Raw genomic sequence first — 19,603 nt, 5'->3', positions numbered from 1 at the left:
GCCTTCATGGCCTCCCACCAAGCAACAAATTTTCGCCAAACGCGGCGATAATGTCTTGCGGTGACATCCTTCCTGGCTATGATCAGGGTAGGGATGACTTCCTTCGGAATACCCTTTTCCTTTAGGATCCGGTGTTCTACCGCCATGCCGTCAAACGCAGCCGCGGTAAGTCTTGGAACAGACAGGGTCCCTGCTGCAGCAGGTCTTGTCTGAGCGGCAGAGGCCAAGGGTCCTCTGCCAGCATCTCTTGAAGTTCCGGGTACCAAGCTCTTCACGGCCAATCCGGAACCACGAGTATGGTTTTCACTCCTCGCCTTCTTATTATTCTCAGTACCTTGGGTATGAGAGGTAGAGGAGGAGACACATAAACAGACTGGTACACCCACGGTGTCACTAGAGCGTCCCCAGCGATCGCCTGAGGGTCCCTTGACCTGGCGCAATATCTTTTCAACTTCTTGTTGAGGCGGGACGCCATCATGTCCACCCGTGGTCATTCCCAACGGTTTACCCGCATTTGGAAAACTTCTGGATGAAGTCCCCATTCTCCTGGGTGTATGCCATCGCCATCCTGCTTCTTGTGCCGCCCTGTCTGTTTACATGGGTGACCGCCGTGATGTCGTCTGATTGGATCAGTACCGGCTGGTTCTGAAGCAGGGGCCTTGCTTGGCTTAGGGCATTGTAAATGGCCCTTAGCTGCAGAATATTTATGTGAAACGAAATCTCCTTGGAAATTTCTTCCCTGTGTGACTGTACCCCAGCCCCGAAGGCTGGCATCCGTGGTCACCAGGACCCAGTCCTGTATTCCGAATCTGCGGCCCTCTAGTAGATGAGCCCTCTGCAGCCACCACAGCAGCGACACCCTGTTTCTTGCTGACAGGGTTATCCGCTGTTGTATCTGTAGATGGGACCCGGACCATTAGTCCCACAGGTCCCATTGGAACGTCCTTGCGTGGAGCCTTCTGAATGGAATTGTGCTTCATACGAAGCTACCATTTTACCCAGGACTCGTGTGCATTGATGTACCGACACCTGTCCTGGTTTTAGGATGTCTCTGACTAGAGATGACAACTCCTCAGCTTTTTCCACTGGAAGAAACACTCTTTTCTGGTCTGCGTTCAAAAACATTCCCAGGAACAGAAGACGTGTCGTCGGGACCAGCTGTGACTTTGGAATATTGAGAATCCAGTCGTGCTGTTGTAGCACTTCCCGAGAGAGTGCTACCCCCACTACCAACTGTTCTTTGGACCTCGCCTTTATCAGGAGATCGTCCAAGTACGGGATAATAAAAACTTCCTTCTTCTGAAGGAGTATCATCACTTCGGTCATTACCTAGGTAAAGACATTCGGTGCCGTGGACAACTCCAACGGCCGCGTCTGGAACTGATAGTGACAGTCCTGTACCACATATGAGGTACTCCTGGTGAGGAGGGTAAATGGGGACATGCAGGTACTCATCCTTGATGTCCAGGGAGACCCTGTAATCCCCCTCGTCCAGGCTCGTAATAACCGCCCTGAGCGATTCCATCTTGAACTTGAATCTTCTGATATAAAAGTTCAAGTATTTTAATTTCAAGATGGATCTCACCGAACCGTTTCGGTACCACAACTACTGTGGAATAGTAACCCCTTCCTTGCTGAAGGAGGGGCACCTTGACAATCACTTGAATATCCACCAACACCGTCTCCCTGGCAGAGGGAGGTGCCGGTAAGGCAGATTTTAGGAAACGGCGGGGGGAAGAACGTCTCAAACTCCAGCCTGTACCCCTGAGATACTACTTGAAGGACCCAGGGATCCATGTGAGAGAGCCCACTGTCCGCTGAAATTTCTGAGACGGGCCCCCACCGTACCCGGGTCCGCCTGAGCAGCCCCAGCACCATGCTGTGGACCTACCGGACGCAGGGAGGACTTCTGCTCTTGGGAACTAGCTGTGTGCTGCAGCTTTTTCCTTTGCCTCTCGGCAGAAAGGAGGAGCCTCTAGCCCTCTTGCTTTTCTGGGGCCGAAAGGACTGTACTTGATGATACGGTGCTTTCTTTTGTTGTGGGGTAGCCTGTGGCAAAAAAATCGATTTCCCAGCAGTAGCTGTGGAAACGAGGTCTGAAAGACCATCCCCAAACAGTTTTACCCCCTTATAGGGCAACTTCCATGTGCCGATTCGAGTCGGCATCACCTGACCATTGCCAAGTCCATAACCCCCGTCTGGCGGCAATGGACCTAGCGCTTATTTTTTATGCCAGCCGGCAAATATCCCTCTGTGCATCACGCATGTATAAGACCACGTCTTTTATATGCTCTATTTTCAGCAAAATATTGTCCCTATCCATAGTTATTTTCCGACAGGGAATCTGACCACGCAGCGGGAGCACTGCACATCCATGCCGAAGCAACGGCTGGTCGCAATATAATGCCCTAGTGTGTGACTATATCTTATAGGGTAACCTCCTGCTTTCTATCAGCAGGTTCCTTCAGGGCGGCCGTATCCGGAGACGGTAGTGCCACCTTTACTGATAAGCGTGTAAGCGCTGTATCTACCCTATGGGGTGTTTCCCCCACGTGACCTATCCTCTGGTGGGAAAGGGTACGCTGCCAATAACCGTTTAGAAATTATCAATTTCTTACCGGGGGAAGACCACGCTTCCTCACACACCTCATTTAATTTCTCAGATGCAGGAAAAACTACTAATAATTTTTCTCTCACCAAACACAATACCCTTTTATGTGGTACCTGGGGTATAATCATAAATGTGTAATACATTTTTCATTGCCTCAATCCTGTAACGCAGGCTTTTTCAACCAGTGTGCCGTGGCACACTAGTGTGCCGCGACCAGTTGCAAGGTGTGCCGCGGAGCCAGAGCACCTTCAGAGTGAACTGTTGGCCCGGGCTCTTCTTAGAGAATCAGTCGTGCTCCGGCCATGACCTATGCCTTGAAAACTATGTGATATCATAGGTCACAGCCGCCGCATCTCACCACCCAGCCAGCCCACCTGGCTGCATACATATCTTCCAGTTCCCGCCTGCATACACAGCTTTCTTTGCCCACCCACATCCACACCTGCCCGACCGCTCAGTATTCGTAGAACTCCACTATGAACAGCCCCCGCCACTGAGGGACAGGGAGGAGGACAGCTGATAATATTTATTATTTTATTTCTCCTGTGGGGAACAATATGATTTCAATAGGATTTATGTGGGGAGAAAAAGAATTTATGGATTTATGGGGGGAACAATGTGAATAAATCATGTGGGGAGAAATGTGATTGATTTATGTGTGGAGCAATAGGATTTATGTGGGGAGCAATGTGATTGTTTTTTACTGTGAGGGCCAATGTGTGTGTTTTGTTTTTTTCTGTGGGGAACGGATGGTGTGCCTTGGCAATTTTAAAATATTGTTCGGAGTGCCGTGAGTAAAAAAAAGGTTGAAAATCACTGCTGTAACGGGTGGACCTATTTGGAGGGTACACCAGTCTCATCGTCGCCGACACTGGAGTCAGTATCCGTGTCGACATCTGTGTCTGCTATCTGAGATAGCGGGCGATTTTAGAGCCCCCCATGACATTTGAGACGCTGGAACAGGCACAAGCTGAGTAGCCGGCTATTCTGTGTCGTCGACCTTTTATGTAAGGAGTTGACACTTTCACGTAATCCTTCCATAAGTTCAACCACACCGGTGTCGACCCCGCAGGGGGTGACAACATATTTACAGGCAGTTGCTCCGCCTCCACCTCATTATCCTCCACATACCTGTCGACACAGCCGTACCGACACACAGCACACACACAGTGAATGCTCTGATAGAGGACAGGACCCCACAAAGCCCTTTGGGGAGACAGAGGGAGTATGCCAGCACACACCAGGGCGCTATATATCACAGGGATAGCACCTATAAAAAAGTGTTTTCCCTTATAGCTGCATATATATTGTATACTGCGCCTAAATTGTGCCCCCCCTCTCTTTTTAACCCTTTCTGTAGTGTATTAACTGCAGGGGAGAGCCAGGGAGCTTCCCTCCAACGGAGCTGTGAGGGAAAATGGCGCCAGTGTGCTGAACGAGATAGCTCCGCCCCTTTTTCGCGGACTTTTCTCCCGCATTTTTATGGATTCTGGCAGGGGTTAATGTACATCCATATAGCCCTGGGGGTTATATGTGATGTATTTTTGCCAGCCAAGGTGTTAATATTGCTGTTCAGGGCGCCCCCCCCAGCGCCCTGCACCCATCAGTGACCGCAGTGTGAGGTGTGCATGAGGAGCAATGGCGCACAGCTGCAGTGCTGTGCGCTACCTTGATGAAGACTGATGTCTTCTGCCGCCGATTTTCCGGACCTCTTCTGGCTCTGTAAGGGGGCCGGCGGCGCGGCTCTGGGACCGGACTCCGAGGCTGGGCCTGTGTTCGATCCCTCTGGAGCTAATGGTGTCCAGTAGCCTAAGAAGCCCAAGCTGGCTGCAAGCAGGCACGTTCGCTTCTTCTCCCCTTAGTTCCTCGTTGCAGTGAGCCTGTTGCCAGCAGGTCTCACTGAAAATAAAAAACCTAAAACTAACTTTTTTTCCAAGAAGCTCAGGAGAGCCCCCTAGATTGCACCCTGCTCGGTCGGGCACAAAAATCTAACTGAGGCTTGGAGGAGGGTCATAGGGGGAGGAGCCAGTGCACACCAGGTAGTCCTGAAGCTTTCTTTTTGTGCCCAGTCTCCTGCGGAGCCGCTATTCCCCATGGTCCTTACGGAGTCCCCAGCATCCACTAGGACGTCAGAGGAATAATAAATATACAGATATATATATATATACACACACACAATACCTTTGTGTGTCCCAGGGTTGAACCCAGGTCCGAATAGGGTAGGCTGCAACCCAGAATACGTTAATGCCTGTAAACCCCATTCTCCTGTAGGACATAAGTCCCAGCATAATAGCAGAACATGATTAGAAGAAAAGTGAGCCTGCGGGACAGAGCACAGTAACCACGCGGGGAAATCTGCCCTGGTGCCTCACAACTGAACCTCCTAAGATGGGTGATAACACCTTCCCACGGGCCCATCAGCCATCCTTGTCCCTAGTGGGGTCTTACTGTCTCTACCACCCTAACGCAGACCACCAATCCAGGGGCCCACTGTGACATGTACCAGAAAAGGCGCTCTCACAGACAAGGGACCCTCTGATGTGTGCTGATGTATCCCACTCTCCCGCTGGCTCCAGCATTAGGAGCGGGGCTTGTCCCTGAAGGTGATACAATAATCACCATTCCTCTTACTGCAATCTGACGGCTGACGTATATCCAACTCTAGGACAAAGCCGGCACTACAACTGGTGTAAGGGGAGCAGCCATGCACCGCTATACCCCCAGCCTCTCCCACATGAGATGTAGGTGTGGTAGTAAGTACGGAGATGTTCAGGGTATGATGGTAAGCGCTGTTCCGCTGCCTGTCTGTGTTACAGGATAACCAGATCTCACCGATTACTAAACCCGCTCCTGTGCCAGAGCACAAACCTACCTCCCTCATTTCCAGAGATCACACAGAGAGACATTAAATTAGTTTGTATCTCTACGACAATGCGTCTAATAAGCACTATCTTCAAGGCACCGCAACCGGCCAGGTTATAAGGATATCCATGCTTAGGCACAGGTGTCTTAATTAGTAACTCAAGTCTGTTGCCTGGACTGTTGAGGTGCCTTGAAGATCGCATTTGGGAACCACTGATCTATTCTAGAACTTGGGTGAAGGTATAGAAGAGATGACCTCACATGTCAGCCACCGCACCATGCCATATGTAGCACATTCCACGTACTATGGATTATACAAGTGACATTTGTTAGATTTAAAGGTAATTCACTTGTGAGATTGTAAATTCTTCCAGGCAGCAGTTCCAGTACAGTAGCGGCCCAGATCACCGGGGATTCTCCCCCACACAGGAACACACTGCAGGCAGGATACAATCTATTTATTACGCATAATGAGGTGCAGGCAGAGGGTTGTAGTGACCTTCACCGACGCTGGTTCAGTCCCGTCAGGTTCTTTATCTGGACAAGAGAGGAAAGACAGATCAGTAACTGACCTCCGGTTCCTGTATAATCTGTATGGAGCCTGATAGTGACCCCACACTGTGCACTGCCCCTGTCACCTCTGCCGTGTCCCACCGTTATTACACACTATAAAAGGGTGGGGGATCACTAGTACTACGCACACCAGGCTTCCTGTATAATCTGTATGGAGCCTGATAGTGACCCCCACACTGTGCACTGCCCCTGTCACCTCTGCCGTGTCCCACCGTTATTACACACTATAAAAGGGTGGGGGATCACTAGTACTACGCACACCAGGCTTCCTGTATAATCTGTATGGAGCCTGATAGTGACCCCACACTGTGCACTGCCCCCGTCACCTCTGCCGTGTCCCACCGCTATTACACACTATAAAAGGGTGGGGGATCACTAGTACTACGCACACCAGGCTTCCTGTATAATCTGTATGGAGCCTGATAGTGACCCCACACTGTGCACTGCCCCTGTCACCTCTGCCGTGTCCCACCGTTATTACACACTATAAAAGGGTGGGGGATCACTAGTACTACGCACACCAGGCTTCCTGTATAATCTGTATGGAGCCTGATAGTGACCCCACACTGTGCACTGCCCCCGTCACCTCTGCCGTGTCCCACCGTTATTACACACTATAAAAGGGTGGGGGATCAATAGTACTACGCACACCAGGCTTCCTGTATAATCTGTATGGAGCCTGATAGTGACCCCACACTGTGCACTGCCCCTGTCACCTCTGCCGTGTCCCACCGTTATTACACACTATAAAAGGGTGGGGGATCACTAGTACTACGCACACCAGGCTTCCTGTATAATCTGTATGGAGCCTGATAGTGACCCCACACTGTGCACTGCCCCCGTCACCTCTGCCGTGTCCCACCGCTATTACACACTATAAAAGGGTGGGGGATCACTAGTACTATGCACACCAGGCTTCCTGTATAATCTGTATGGAGCCTGATAGTGACCCCACACTGTGCACTGCCCCCGTCACCTCTGCCGTGTCCCACCGCTATTATACACTATAAAAGGGTGGGGGATCACTAGTACTACGCACACCAGGCTTCCTGTATAATCTGTATGGAGCCTGATAGTGACCCCACACTGTGCACTGCCCCTGTCACCTCTGCCGTGTCCCACCGTTATTACACACTATAAAAGGGTGGGGGATCACTAGTACTACGCACACCAGGCTTCCTGTATAATCTGTATGGAGCCTGATAGTGACCCCACACTGTGCACTGCCCCTGTCACCTCTGCCGTGTCCCACCGCTATTACACACTATAAAAGGGTGGGGGATCACTAGTACTACGCACACCAGGCTTCCTGTATAATCTGTATGGAGCCTGATAGTGACCCCACACTGTGCACTGCCCCTGTCACCTCTGCCGTGTCCCACCGTTATTACACACTATAAAAGGGTGGGGGATCACTAGTACTACGCACACCAGGCTTCCTGTATAATCTGTATGGAGCCTGATAGTGACCCCACACTGTGCACTGCCCCTGTCACCTCTGCCGTGTCCCACCGTTATTACACACTATAAAAGGGTGGGGGATCACTAGTACTACGCACACCAGGCTTCCTGTATAATCTGTATGGAGCCTGATAGTGACCCCACACTGTGCACTGCCCCTGTCACCTCTGCCGTGTCCCACCGCTATTACACACTATAAAAGGGTGGGGGATCACTAGTACTACGCACACCAGGCTTCCTGTATAATCTGTATGGAGCCTGATAGTGACCCCACACTGTGCACTGCCCCTGTCACCTCTGCCGTGTCCCACCGTTATTACACACTATAAAAGGGTGGGGGATCACTAGTACTACGCACACCAGGCTTCCTGTATAATCTGTATGGAGCCTGATAGTGACCCCACACTGTGCACTGCCCCTGTCACCTCTGCCGTGTCCCACCGTTATTACACACTATAAAAGGGTGGGGGATCACTAGTACTACGCACACCAGGCTTCCTGTATAATCTGTATGGAGCCTGATAGTGACCCCACACTGTGCACTGCCCCTGTCACCTCTGCCGTGTCCCACCGTTATTACACACTATAAAAGGGTGGGGGATCACTAGTACTACGCACACCAGGCTTCCTGTATAATCTGTATGGAGCCTGATAGTGACCCCACACTGTGCACTGCCCCTGTCACCTCTGCCGTGTCCCACCGTTATTACACACTATAAAAGGGTGGGGGATCACTAGTACTACGCACACCAGGCTTCCTGTATAATCTGTATGGAGCCTGATAGTGACCCCACACTGTGCACTGCCCCTGTCACCTCTGCCGTGTCCCACCGTTATTACACACTATAAAAGGGTGGGGGATCACTAGTACTACGCACACCAGGCTTCCTGTATAATCTGTATGGAGCCTGATAGTGACCCCACACTGTGCACTGCCCCTGTCACCTCTGCCGTGTCCCACCGTTATTACACACTATAAAAGGGTGGGGGATCACTAGTACTACGCACACCAGGCTTCCTGTATAATCTGTATGGAGCCTGATAGTGACCCCACACTGTGCACTGCCCCCGTCACCTCTGCCGTGTCCCACCGTTATTACACACTATAAAAGGGTGGGGGATCACTAGTACTACGCACACCAGGCTTCCTGTATAATCTGTATGGAGCCTGATAGTGACCCCCACACTGTGCACTGCCCCCGTCACCTCTGCCGTGTCCCACCGCTATTACACACTATAAAGGCGGGGGATCACTAGTACTACGCACACCAGGCTTCCTGTATAATCTGTATGGAGCCTGATAGTGACCCCACACTGTGCACTGCCCCTGTCACCTCTGCCGTGTCCCACCGTTATTACACACTATAAAAGGGTGGGGGATCACTAGTACTACGCACACCAGGCTTCCTGTATAATCTGTATGGAGCCTGATAGTGACCCCACACTGTGCACTGCCCCTGTCACCTCTGCCGTGTCCCACCGTTATTACACACTATAAAAGGGTGGGGGATCACTAGTACTACGCACACCAGGCTTCCTGTATAATCTGTATGGAGCCTGATAGTGACCCCACACTGTGCACTGCCCCCGTCACCTCTGCCGTGTCCCACCGTTATTACACACTATAAAAGGGTGGGGGATCACTAGTACTACGCACACCAGGCTTCCTGTATAATCTGTATGGAGCCTGATAGTGACCCCACACTGTGCACTGCCCCCGTCACCTCTGCCGTGTCCCACCGCTATTACACACTATAAAGGCGGGGGATCACTAGTACTACGCACACCAGGCTTCCTGTATAATCTGTATGGAGCCTGATAGTGACCCCACACTGTGCACTGCCCCTGTCACCTCTGCCGTGTCCCACCGTTATTACACACTATAAAAGGGTGGGGGATCACTAGTACTACGCACACCAGGCTTCCTGTATAATCTGTATGGAGCCTGATAGTGACCCCACACTGTGCACTGCCCCTGTCACCTCTGCCGTGTCCCACCGTTATTACACACTATAAAAGGGTGGGGGATCACTAGTACTACGCACACCAGGCTTCCTGTATAATCTGTATGGAGCCTGATAGTGACCCCACACTGTGCACTGCCCCCGTCACCTCTGCCGTGTCCCACCGTTATTACACACTATAAAAGGGTGGGGGATCACTAGTACTACGCACACCAGGCTTCCTGTATAATCTGTATGGAGCCTGATAGTGACCCCACACTGTGCACTGCCCCCGTCACCTCTGCCGTGTCCCACCGCTATTACACACTATAAAAGGGTGGGGGATCACTAGTACTACGCACACCAGGCTTCCTGTATAATCTGTATGGAGCCTGATAGTGACCCCACACTGTGCACTGCCCCCGTCACCTCTGCCGTGTCCCACCGTTATTACACACTATAAAAGGGTGGGGGATCACTAGTACTACGCACACCAGGCTTCCTGTATAATCTGTATGGAGCCTGATAGTGACCCCACACTGTGCACTGCCCCCGTCACCTCTGCCGTGTCCCACCATTATTACACACTATAAAGGCGGGGGATCACTAGTACTACGCACACCAGGCTTCCTGTATAATCTGTATGGAGCCTGATAGTGACCCCACACTGTGCACTGCCCCTGTCACCTCTGCCGTGTCCCACCGTTATTACACACTATAAAAGGGTGGGGGATCACTAGTACTACGCACACCAGGCTTCCTGTATAATCTGTATGGAGCCTGATAGTGACCCCACACTGTGCACTGCCCCCGTCACCTCTGCCGTGTCCCACCATTATTACACACTATAAAAGGGTGGGGGATCACTAGTACTACGCACACCAGGCTTCCTGTATAATCTGTATGGAGCCTGATAGTGACCCCACACTGTGCACTGCCCCCGTCACCTCTGCCGTGTCCCACCGCTATTACACACTATAAAGGCGGGGGATCACTAGTACTACGCACACCAGGCTTCCTGTATAATCTGTATGGAGCCTGATAGTGACCCCACACTGTGCACTGCCCCCGTCACCTCTGCCGTGTCCCACCGCTATTACACACTATAAAAGGGTGGGGGATCACTAGTACTACGCACACCAGGCTTCCTGTATAATCTGTATGGAGCCTGATAGTGACCCCACACTGTGCACTGCCCCCGTCACCTCTGCCGTGTCCCACCGCTATTACACACTATAAAGGCGGGGGATCACTAGTACTACGCACACCAGGCTTCCTGTATAATCTGTATGGAGCCTGATAGTGACCCCACACTGTGCACTGCCCCTGTCACCTCTGCCGTGTCCCACCGTTATTACACACTATAAAAGGGTGGGGGATCACTAATACTACGCACACCAGGCTTCCTGTATAATCTGTATGGAGCCTGATAGTGACCCCACACTGTGCACTGCCCCCGTCACCTCTGCCGTGTCCCACCGTTATTACACACTATAAAAGGGTGGGGGATCACTAGTACTACGCACACCAGGCTTCCTGTATAATCTGTATGGAGCCTGATAGTGACCCCACACTGTGCACTGCCCCCGTCACCTCTGCCGTGTCCCACCGTTATTACACACTATAAAAGGGTGGGGGATCACTAGTACTACGCACACCAGGCTTCCTGTATAATCTGTATGGAGCCTGATAGTGACCCCACACTGTGCACTGCCCCCGTCACCTCTGCCGTGTCCCACCGTTATTACACACTATAAAAGGGTGGGGGATCACTAGTACTACGCACACCAGGCTTCCTGTATAATCTGTATGGAGCCTGATAGTGACCCCACACTGTGCACTGCCCCCGTCACCTCTGCCGTGTCCCACCGCTATTACACACTATAAAGGCGGGGGATCACTAGTACTACGCACACCAGGCTTCCTGTATAATCTGTATGGAGCCTGATAGTGACCCCACACTGTGCACTGCCCCCGTCACCTCTGCCGTGTCCCACCGCTATTACACACTATAAAAGGGTGGGGGATCACTAGTACTACGCACACCAGGCTTCCTGTATAATCTGTATGGAGCCTGATAGTGACCCCACACTGTGCACTGCCCCCGTCACCTCTGCCGTGTCCCACTGCTATTACACACTATAAAAGGGCGGGGATCACTAGTACTACGTACACCAGGCTTCCTGTATAATCTGTATGGAGCCTGATAGTGACCCCACACTGTGCACTGCCCCTGTCACCTCTGCCGTGTCCCACCGTTATTACACACTATAAAAGGGTGGGGGATCACTAGTACTACGCACACCAGGCTTCCTGTATAATCTGTATGGAGCCTGATAGTGACCCCACACTGTGCACTGCCCCCGTCACCTCTGCCGTGTCCCACCGCTATTACACACTATAAAAGGGTGGGGGATCACTAGTACTACGCACACCAGGCTTCCTGTATAATCTGTATGGAGCCTGATAGTTATCCCAACACACACAGGAGCTACAGACACACAATACACACTAAAGACAACACACACAGGAGCTACAGACACAATAAACACTAAAGACAACACACAGGAGCTACAGACACACAATACACACTAAAGACACAACACACACAGGAGCTACAGACAATACACACAAAGACACAACACACACAGCAGCTACAGACACAATACAGACCAAAGACACAATACACACAAGAGCTACAGACACACAATACACACAGGAGCTACAGACACACAATACACACAGGAGCTACAGACACACAATACACACAGGAGCTACAGACACACAACACACACAGGAGCTACAGACACACAATACACACAGGAGCTACAGACACACAATACACACAGGAGCTACAGACACACAACACACACAGGAGCTACAGACACACAACACACACAGGAGCTACAGACACACAATACACACAGGAGCTACAGACACACAATACACACAGGAGCTACAGACACACAACACACACAGGAGCTACAGACACACAATACACACAGGAGCTACAGACACACAATACACACAGGAGCTACAGACACACAACACACACAGGAGCTACAGACACACAACACACACAGGAGCTACAGACACACAACACACACAGGAGCAGTGGATACTCACAGTAACCGCCGCTCCCATCAGCCCCTGTATAACAGCTTCTCCTGTAGAGGTCACCTATAGACGAGGGGATACAAGTAAGTCACATATACACCATACTGCGCTCCCTGTAGCCTTACAAGTACCAGTCCACTAATAATAGACTTTGGATAATAACGTTTGGGGTAACCTCATAACCGGAATATCACAACATACAGATATATAATAAACATGAATTGATATTCCATACTACACTTTGGGGGTTATTCCAAGTTGATCGCTAGCTGAAAATGTTCGCTGCGCAGCAATGATGCAAAAAAACTGCACTTCTGCGCATGCATATGCGGCGCAATGTGCATGCGCGACGTACTTTCACAACGACCGTTGTAGTTTCACACAAGGTCTAGCGAAGCTTTTCTGTCGCACTGCTGGCCGCAGAGTGATTGACATGAAGTGGGCGTTTCTGGGTGTCAACCGACCATTTTCAGGGAGTGTTCGGAAAAACGCAGGCGTGGCTGGGAGAACGCAGGGCGTGTTCAGGAAATGAACAGTCTGAAGTCATCGCAAGCGCTGAGTAGGTCTGAAACTGCACAAAATTATTTTGTAGCCGCTCTGCGATCCTTCCGTTCACACTTCTGCTAAGATAAAATACACTCCCAGTGGGAGGCGGCATAGCGTTTGCACGGCTGCTAAAAACTGCTAGTGAGCGATCAACTCGGAATGACCACCTTTATGTGCCTTATCCATATGGTGTAAGCATCCATCTGTACCAGCTACTAAATGCCTACATGTGGACATGTCTGTAGGTGCCTCTGTGAGGTGTATAGGTTATTACGCTGTGTCTGTAGGTGCCTCTGTGAGGTGTATAGATTATTACGCTGTGTCTGTAGGTGCCTCTGTGAGGTGTATAGGTTATTACGCTGTGTCTGTAGGTGCCTCTGTGAGGTGTATAGATTATTACGTTATGTCTGTAGGTGCCTGTGAGGTGTATAGATTATTACGCTGTGTCTGTAGGTGCTCTGTGAGGTGTATAGATTATTACGCTGTGTCTGTAGGTGCCTCTGTGAGGTGTACAGATTATTACGCTGTGTCTGTAGGTGCCTCTGTGAGGTGTATAGGTTATTACGCTGTGTCTGTAGGTGCCTCTGTGAGGTGTATAGATTATTACGCTGTGTCTGTAGGTGCCTCTGTGAGGTGTATAGATTATTACGCTGTGTCTGTAGGTACCTCTGTGAGGTGTATAGATTATTACGCTGTATCTGTAGGTGCCTCTGTGAGGTGTATAGATTATTACGCTGTGTCTGTAGGTGCCTCTGTGAGGTGTACAGATTATTACGCTGTGTCTGTAGGTGCCTCTGTGAGGTGTACAGATTATTACGCTGTGTCTGTAGGTGCCTCTGTGAGGTGTATAGGTTATTACGCTGTGTCTGTAGGTGCCTCTGTGAGGTGTATAGGTTATTACGCTGTGTCTGTAGGTGCCTCTGTGAGGTGTATAGATTATTACGCTGTGTCTGTAGATGCCTCTGTGAGGTGTATAGATTATTACGCTGTGTCTGTAGGTGCCTGTGAGGTGTATAGATTATTACGTTGTGTCTGTAGGTGCCTCTGTGAGGTGTATAGATTACGCTGTGTCTGTAGGTGCCTCTGTGAGGTGTATAGGTTATTACGCTGTGTCTGTAGGTGCTCTGTGAGGTGTATAGATTATTACGCTGTGTCTGTAGGTGCTCTGTGAGGTGTATAGATTATTACGCTGTGTCTGTAGGTGCCTCTGTGAGGTGTATAGGTTATTACGCTGTGTCTGTAGGTGCTCTGTGAGGTGTATAGATTATTACGCTGTGTCTGTAGGTGCTCTGTGAGGTGTATAGATTATTACGCTGTGTCTGTAGGTGCCTCTGTGAGGTGTATAGATTATTACATTGTGTCTGTAGGTGCCTGTGAGGTGTATAGATTATTACGCTGTGTCTGTAGGTGCCTCTGTGAGGTGTATAGATTACGCTGTGTCTGTAGGTGCCTCTGTGAGGTGTATAGGTTATTACGCTGTGTCTGTAGGTGGTCTGTGAGGTGTATAGATTATTACGCTGTGTCTGTAGGTGCTCTGTGAGGTGTATAGATTATTACGCTGTGTCTGTAGGTGCCTCTGTGAGGTGTATAGATTATTACATTGTGTCTGTAGGTGCCTCTGTGAGGTGTATATATTATTACGCTGTGTCTGTAGGTGCCTCTGTGAGGTGTATAGATTATTACGCTGTGTCTGTAGGTGCCTCTGTGAGGTGTATAGATTATTACATTGTGTCTGTAGGTGCCTCTGTGAGGTGTATAGATTATTACGCTGTGTCTGTAGGTGCCTCTGTGAGGTGTATAGATTATTACATTGTGTCTGTAGGTGCCTCTGCGAGGTGTATAGATTATTACGCTGTGTCTGTAGGTGCCTCTGTGAGGTGTATAGATTATTACGATGTGTCTGTAGGTGCCTCTGTGAGGTGTATAGATTATTACGCTGTCTCTGTAGGTGCTCTGTGAGGTGTATAGATTATTACGCTGTGTCTGTAGGTGCCTCTGTGAGGTGTATAGATTATTACGCTGTGTCTGTAGGTGCTCTGTGAGGTGTATAGATTATTACGTTGTGTCTGTAGGTGCTCTGTGAGGTGTATATATTATTACGCTGTGTCTGTAGGTGCCTCTGTGAGGTGTATAGATCATTATGCTGTGTCTGTAGGTGCTCTGTGAGGTGTATAGATTATTATGCTGCGTCTGTAGGTGCTCTGTGAGGTGTATAGATTATTACGCTGTGTCTGTAGGTGCTCTGTGAGGTGTATAGATTATTACGCTGTGTCTGTAGGTGCCTCTGTGAGGTGTATAGATTATTACGCTGTGTCTGTAGGTGCTCTGTGAGGTGTATAGATTATTACGCTGTGTCTGTAGGTGCTCTGTGAGGTGTACAGATTATTACGCTGTGTCTGTAGGTGCCTCTGTGAGGTGTATAGATTATTACGTTGTGTCTGTAGGTGCCTCTGTGAGGTGTATAGATTATTACGTTGTGTCTGTAGGTGCCTGTGAGGTGTATAGATTATTACGTTGTGTCTGTAGGTGCCTCTGTGTGGTGTATAGGTTATTACGCTGTGTCTGTAGGTGCCTCTGTGAGGTGTATAGATTATTACGCTGTGTCTGTAGGTGCTCTGTGAGGTGTATAGATTATTACGCTGTGTCTGTAGGTGCTCTGTGAGGTGTATATATTATTACGCTGAGTCTGTAGGTGCCTCTGTGAGGTGTATATATTATTACGCTGTGTCTGTAGGTGCCTCTGTGAGGTGTATAGATTATTACGATGTGTCTGTTGGTGCCTCTTTGAGGTGTATAGTTACGCTGCATCTGTAGGTGCCTGTGAGGTGTATAGATTTTTACGCTGTCTGTAGGTGCCTCTGTGAGGTGTATAGATTATTACGCTGTCTGTAGGTGCTCTGTGAGGTGTATAGGTTATGACGCTGTGTCTGTAGGTGTCTCTGTGAGGTGTATAGATTATTACGCTGTGTCTGTAGGTGCCTATGTGAGGTGTATAGATTATTACGCTGTGTCTGTAGGTGCTCTGTGAGGTGTATAGATTATTACGCTGTCTGTGTAGGTGCCTCTGTGAGGTGTATAGATTATTATGCTGTGTCTGTAGGTGCTCTGTGAGGTGTACAGATTATTACGCTGTGTCTGTAGGTGCCTCTGTGAGGTGTATAGATTATTATGGTGTGTCTGTAGGTGCCTGTGAGGTGTATAGATTATTACGCTGTGTCTGTAGGTGCCTCTGTGTGGTGTATAGGTTATTACGCTGTGTCTGTAGGTGCCTCTGTGAGGTGTATAGATTATTATGCTGTGTCTGTAGGTGCCTGTGAGGTGTATAGATTATTACGCTGTGTCTGTAGGTGCCTGTGAGGTGTATAGATTATTACGCTGTGTCTGTAGGTGCCTCTGTGAGGTGTATAGATTATTACGCTGTCTCTGTAGGTGCTCTGTGAGGTGTACAGATTATTACGCTGTGTCTGTAGGTGCCTCTGTGAGGTGTATAGATTATTACGCTGTCTCTGTAGGTGCTCTGTGAGGTGTATAGATTATTACGCTGTGTCTGTAGGTGCCTCTGTGAGGTGTATAGATTATTACGCTGTGTCTGTAGGTGCTCTGTGAGGTGTATAGATTATTACGTTGTGTCTGTAGGTGCCTCTGTGAGGTGTATAGATTATTACGCTGTCTCTGTAGGTGCTCTGTGAGGTGTATAGATTATTACGCTGTGTCTGTAGGTGCCTCTGTGAGGTGTATAGATTATTACGCTGTGTCTGTAGGTGCTCTGTGAGGTGTATAGATTATTACGTTGTGTCTGTAGGTGCTCTGTGAGGTGTATAGATTATTACGCTGTGTCTGTAGGTGCCTCTGGGAGGTGTATAGATTATTACGTTGTGTCTGTAGGTGCTCTGTGAGGTGTATAGGTTATTACGCTGTGTCTGTAGGTGCCTGTGAGGTGTATAGATTATTACGTTGTGTCTGTAGGTGCCTCTGTGAGGTGTATATATTATTACGCTGTGTCTGTAGGTGCCTCTGTGAGGTGTATATATTATTACGCTGTGTCTGTAGGTGCCTCTGTGAGGTGTATAGATTATTACGCTGTGTCTGTAGGTGCCTCTGTGAGGTGTATATATTATTACGCTGTGTCTGTAGGTGCCTCTGTGAGGTGTATATATTATTACGCTGTGTCTGTAGGTGCCTCTGTGAGGTGTATAGATTATTACGCTGTGTCTGTAGGTGCCTCTGTGAGGTGTATATATTATTACGCTGTGTCTGTAGGTGCCTCTTTGAGGTGTATAGTTACGCTGCATCTGTAGGTGCCTGTGAGGTGTATAGGTTATTACGCTGTGTCTGTAGGTGCCTCTGTGAGGTGTATAGATTATTATGCTGTGTCTGTAGGTGCCTGTGAGGTGTATAGATTATTACGCTGTGTCTGTAGGTGCCTGTGAGGTGTATAGATTATTACGCTGTGTCTGTAGGTGCCTCTGTGAGGTGTATAGATTATTACGCTGTCTCTGTAGGTGCTCTGTGAGGTGTACAGATTATTACGCTGTGTCTGTAGGTGCCTCTGTGAGGTGTATAGATTATTACGCTGTCTCTGTAGGTGCTCTGTGAGGTGTATAGATTATTACGCTGTGTCTGTAGGTGCCTCTGTGAGGTGTATAGATTATTACGCTGTGTCTGTAGGTGCTCTGTGAGGTGTATAGATTATTACGTTGTGTCTGTAGGTGCCTCTGTGAGGTGTATAGATTATTACGCTGTCTCTGTAGGTGCTCTGTGAGGTGTATAGATTATTACGCTGTGTCTGTAGGTGCCTCTGTGAGGTGTATAGATTATTACGCTGTGTCTGTAGGTGCTCTGTGAGGTGTATAGATTATTACGTTGTGTCTGTAGGTGCTCTGTGAGGTGTATAGATTATTACGCTGTGTCTGTAGGTGCCTCTGGGAGGTGTATAGATTATTACGCTGTGTCTGTAGGTGCTCTGTGAGGTGTATAGATTATTACGTTGTGTCTGTAGGTGCTCTGTGAGGTGTATAGGTTATTACGCTGTGTCTGTAGGTGCCTGTGAGGTGTATAGATTATTACGTTGTGTCTGTAGGTGCCTCTGTGAGGTGTATATATTATTACGCTGTGTCTGTAGGTACCTCTGTGAGGTGTATATATTATTACGCTGTGTCTGTAGGTGCCTCTGTGAGGTGTATAGATTATTACGCTGTGTCTGTAGGTGCCTCTGTGAGGTGTATATATTATTACGCTGTGTCTGTAGGTGCCTCTGTGAGGTGTATATATTATTACGCTGTGTCTGTAGGTGCCTCTGTGAGGTGTATAGATTATTACGCTGTGTCTGTAGGTGCCTCTGTGAGGTGTATATATTATTACGCTGTGTCTGTAGGTGCCTCTTTGAGGTGTATAGTTACGCTGCATCTGTAGGTGCCTGTGAGGTGTATAGATTTTTACGCTGTGTCTGTAGGTGCTCTGTGAGGTGTATAGATTATTACGTTGTGTCTGTAGGTGCCTCTGTGAGGTGTATAGATTATTACGCTGCATCTGTAGGTGCCTCTGAGGTGTATAGATTACGCTGTGTCTGTAGGTGCCTCTGTGAGGTGTATATATTATTACGCTGTGTCTGTAGGTGCCTCTGTGAGGTGAATAGATTATTACGCTGTGTCTGTAGGTGCCTCTGTGAGGTGTATAGATTATTACGCTGTGTCTGTAGGTGCCTCTGTGAGGTGTATAGATTATTACACTGTGTCTGTAGGTGCCTCTGTGAGGTGTATAGATTATTACGCTGTGTCTGTAGGTGCCTCTGTGAGGTGTATATATTATTACGCTGTGTCTGTAGGTGCCTCTGTGAGGTGTATAGTTACGCTGCATCTGTACCTGTGTAACAGAATTCCCCATAGTCACAGCCTCTGATATGCGATTCTGCAGGAAGCTCCATGTGTCCTGGAAATCTAGAGAGTTATCCTGCGTCATGACCAGCTCCGTTGTGTTGTAAATTCCCGCCAGCACCGCCCTGCGCGAGTACCAGCTGACCTGCAGAGAAACATGCAGGATATACGGCATTACCCAATGTATATATCATCCCCTACTCCGGCCGTTACCAATATATATATATATATATATATATATATATATCATCCCCCCACTCCGGACGGTTACTTTATGTATATATCATCCCCCGCTCCGGCCATTACCATATGTATATATCATCCCCCGCTCTGGCCGTTACCTTATGTATATATCATCCCCCGCTCCGGCCGTTACCTTATGTATATATCATCCCCCGCTCCGGCCGTTACCTTATGTATATATCATCCCCCGCTCCGGCCGTTACCTTATGTATATATCATCCCCCGCTCCGACCGTTACCTTATGTATATATCATCCCCCGCACCGGCCGTTACCTTATGTATATATCATCCCCCGCACCGGCCGTTACCTTATGTATATATCATCCCCCGCTCCGGCCGTTACCTTATGTATATATCATCCCCCGCTCCGGCCG

General features: G+C 49.1%; 1 protein-coding gene across 2 annotated transcripts in view; it reads right to left on the bottom strand.

Annotated features, from left to right (window-relative positions):
• Window positions 1–5,916: 5,916 nt before the first annotated feature.
• The window catches only part of COQ9 (coenzyme Q9), a 62,132-nt gene continuing 48,445 nt past the window's right edge, over window positions 5,917–19,603 (bottom strand). For both annotated transcript variants that reach the window (XM_063945791.1, XM_063945792.1), the window contains exons 7-9: window positions 18,976–19,131; window positions 12,577–12,630; window positions 5,917–6,010 (exon numbers count right to left, since the gene is read on the bottom strand). In XM_063945791.1, coding sequence (XP_063801861.1) covers window positions 5,975–6,010; window positions 12,577–12,630; window positions 18,976–19,131 — 246 coding nt within the window. In that variant the 3' untranslated portion in view covers window positions 5,917–5,974. The remainder of the gene's footprint in view (window positions 6,011–12,576; window positions 12,631–18,975; window positions 19,132–19,603) is intronic.

The sequence above is a fragment of the Pseudophryne corroboree genome, chromosome 11, assembly GCF_028390025.1.
Source record: "Pseudophryne corroboree isolate aPseCor3 chromosome 11, aPseCor3.hap2, whole genome shotgun sequence".
Taxonomy (NCBI): domain Eukaryota; kingdom Metazoa; phylum Chordata; class Amphibia; order Anura; family Myobatrachidae; genus Pseudophryne; species Pseudophryne corroboree.
This window is presented reverse-complemented; position numbering and strand designations above follow the sequence as displayed.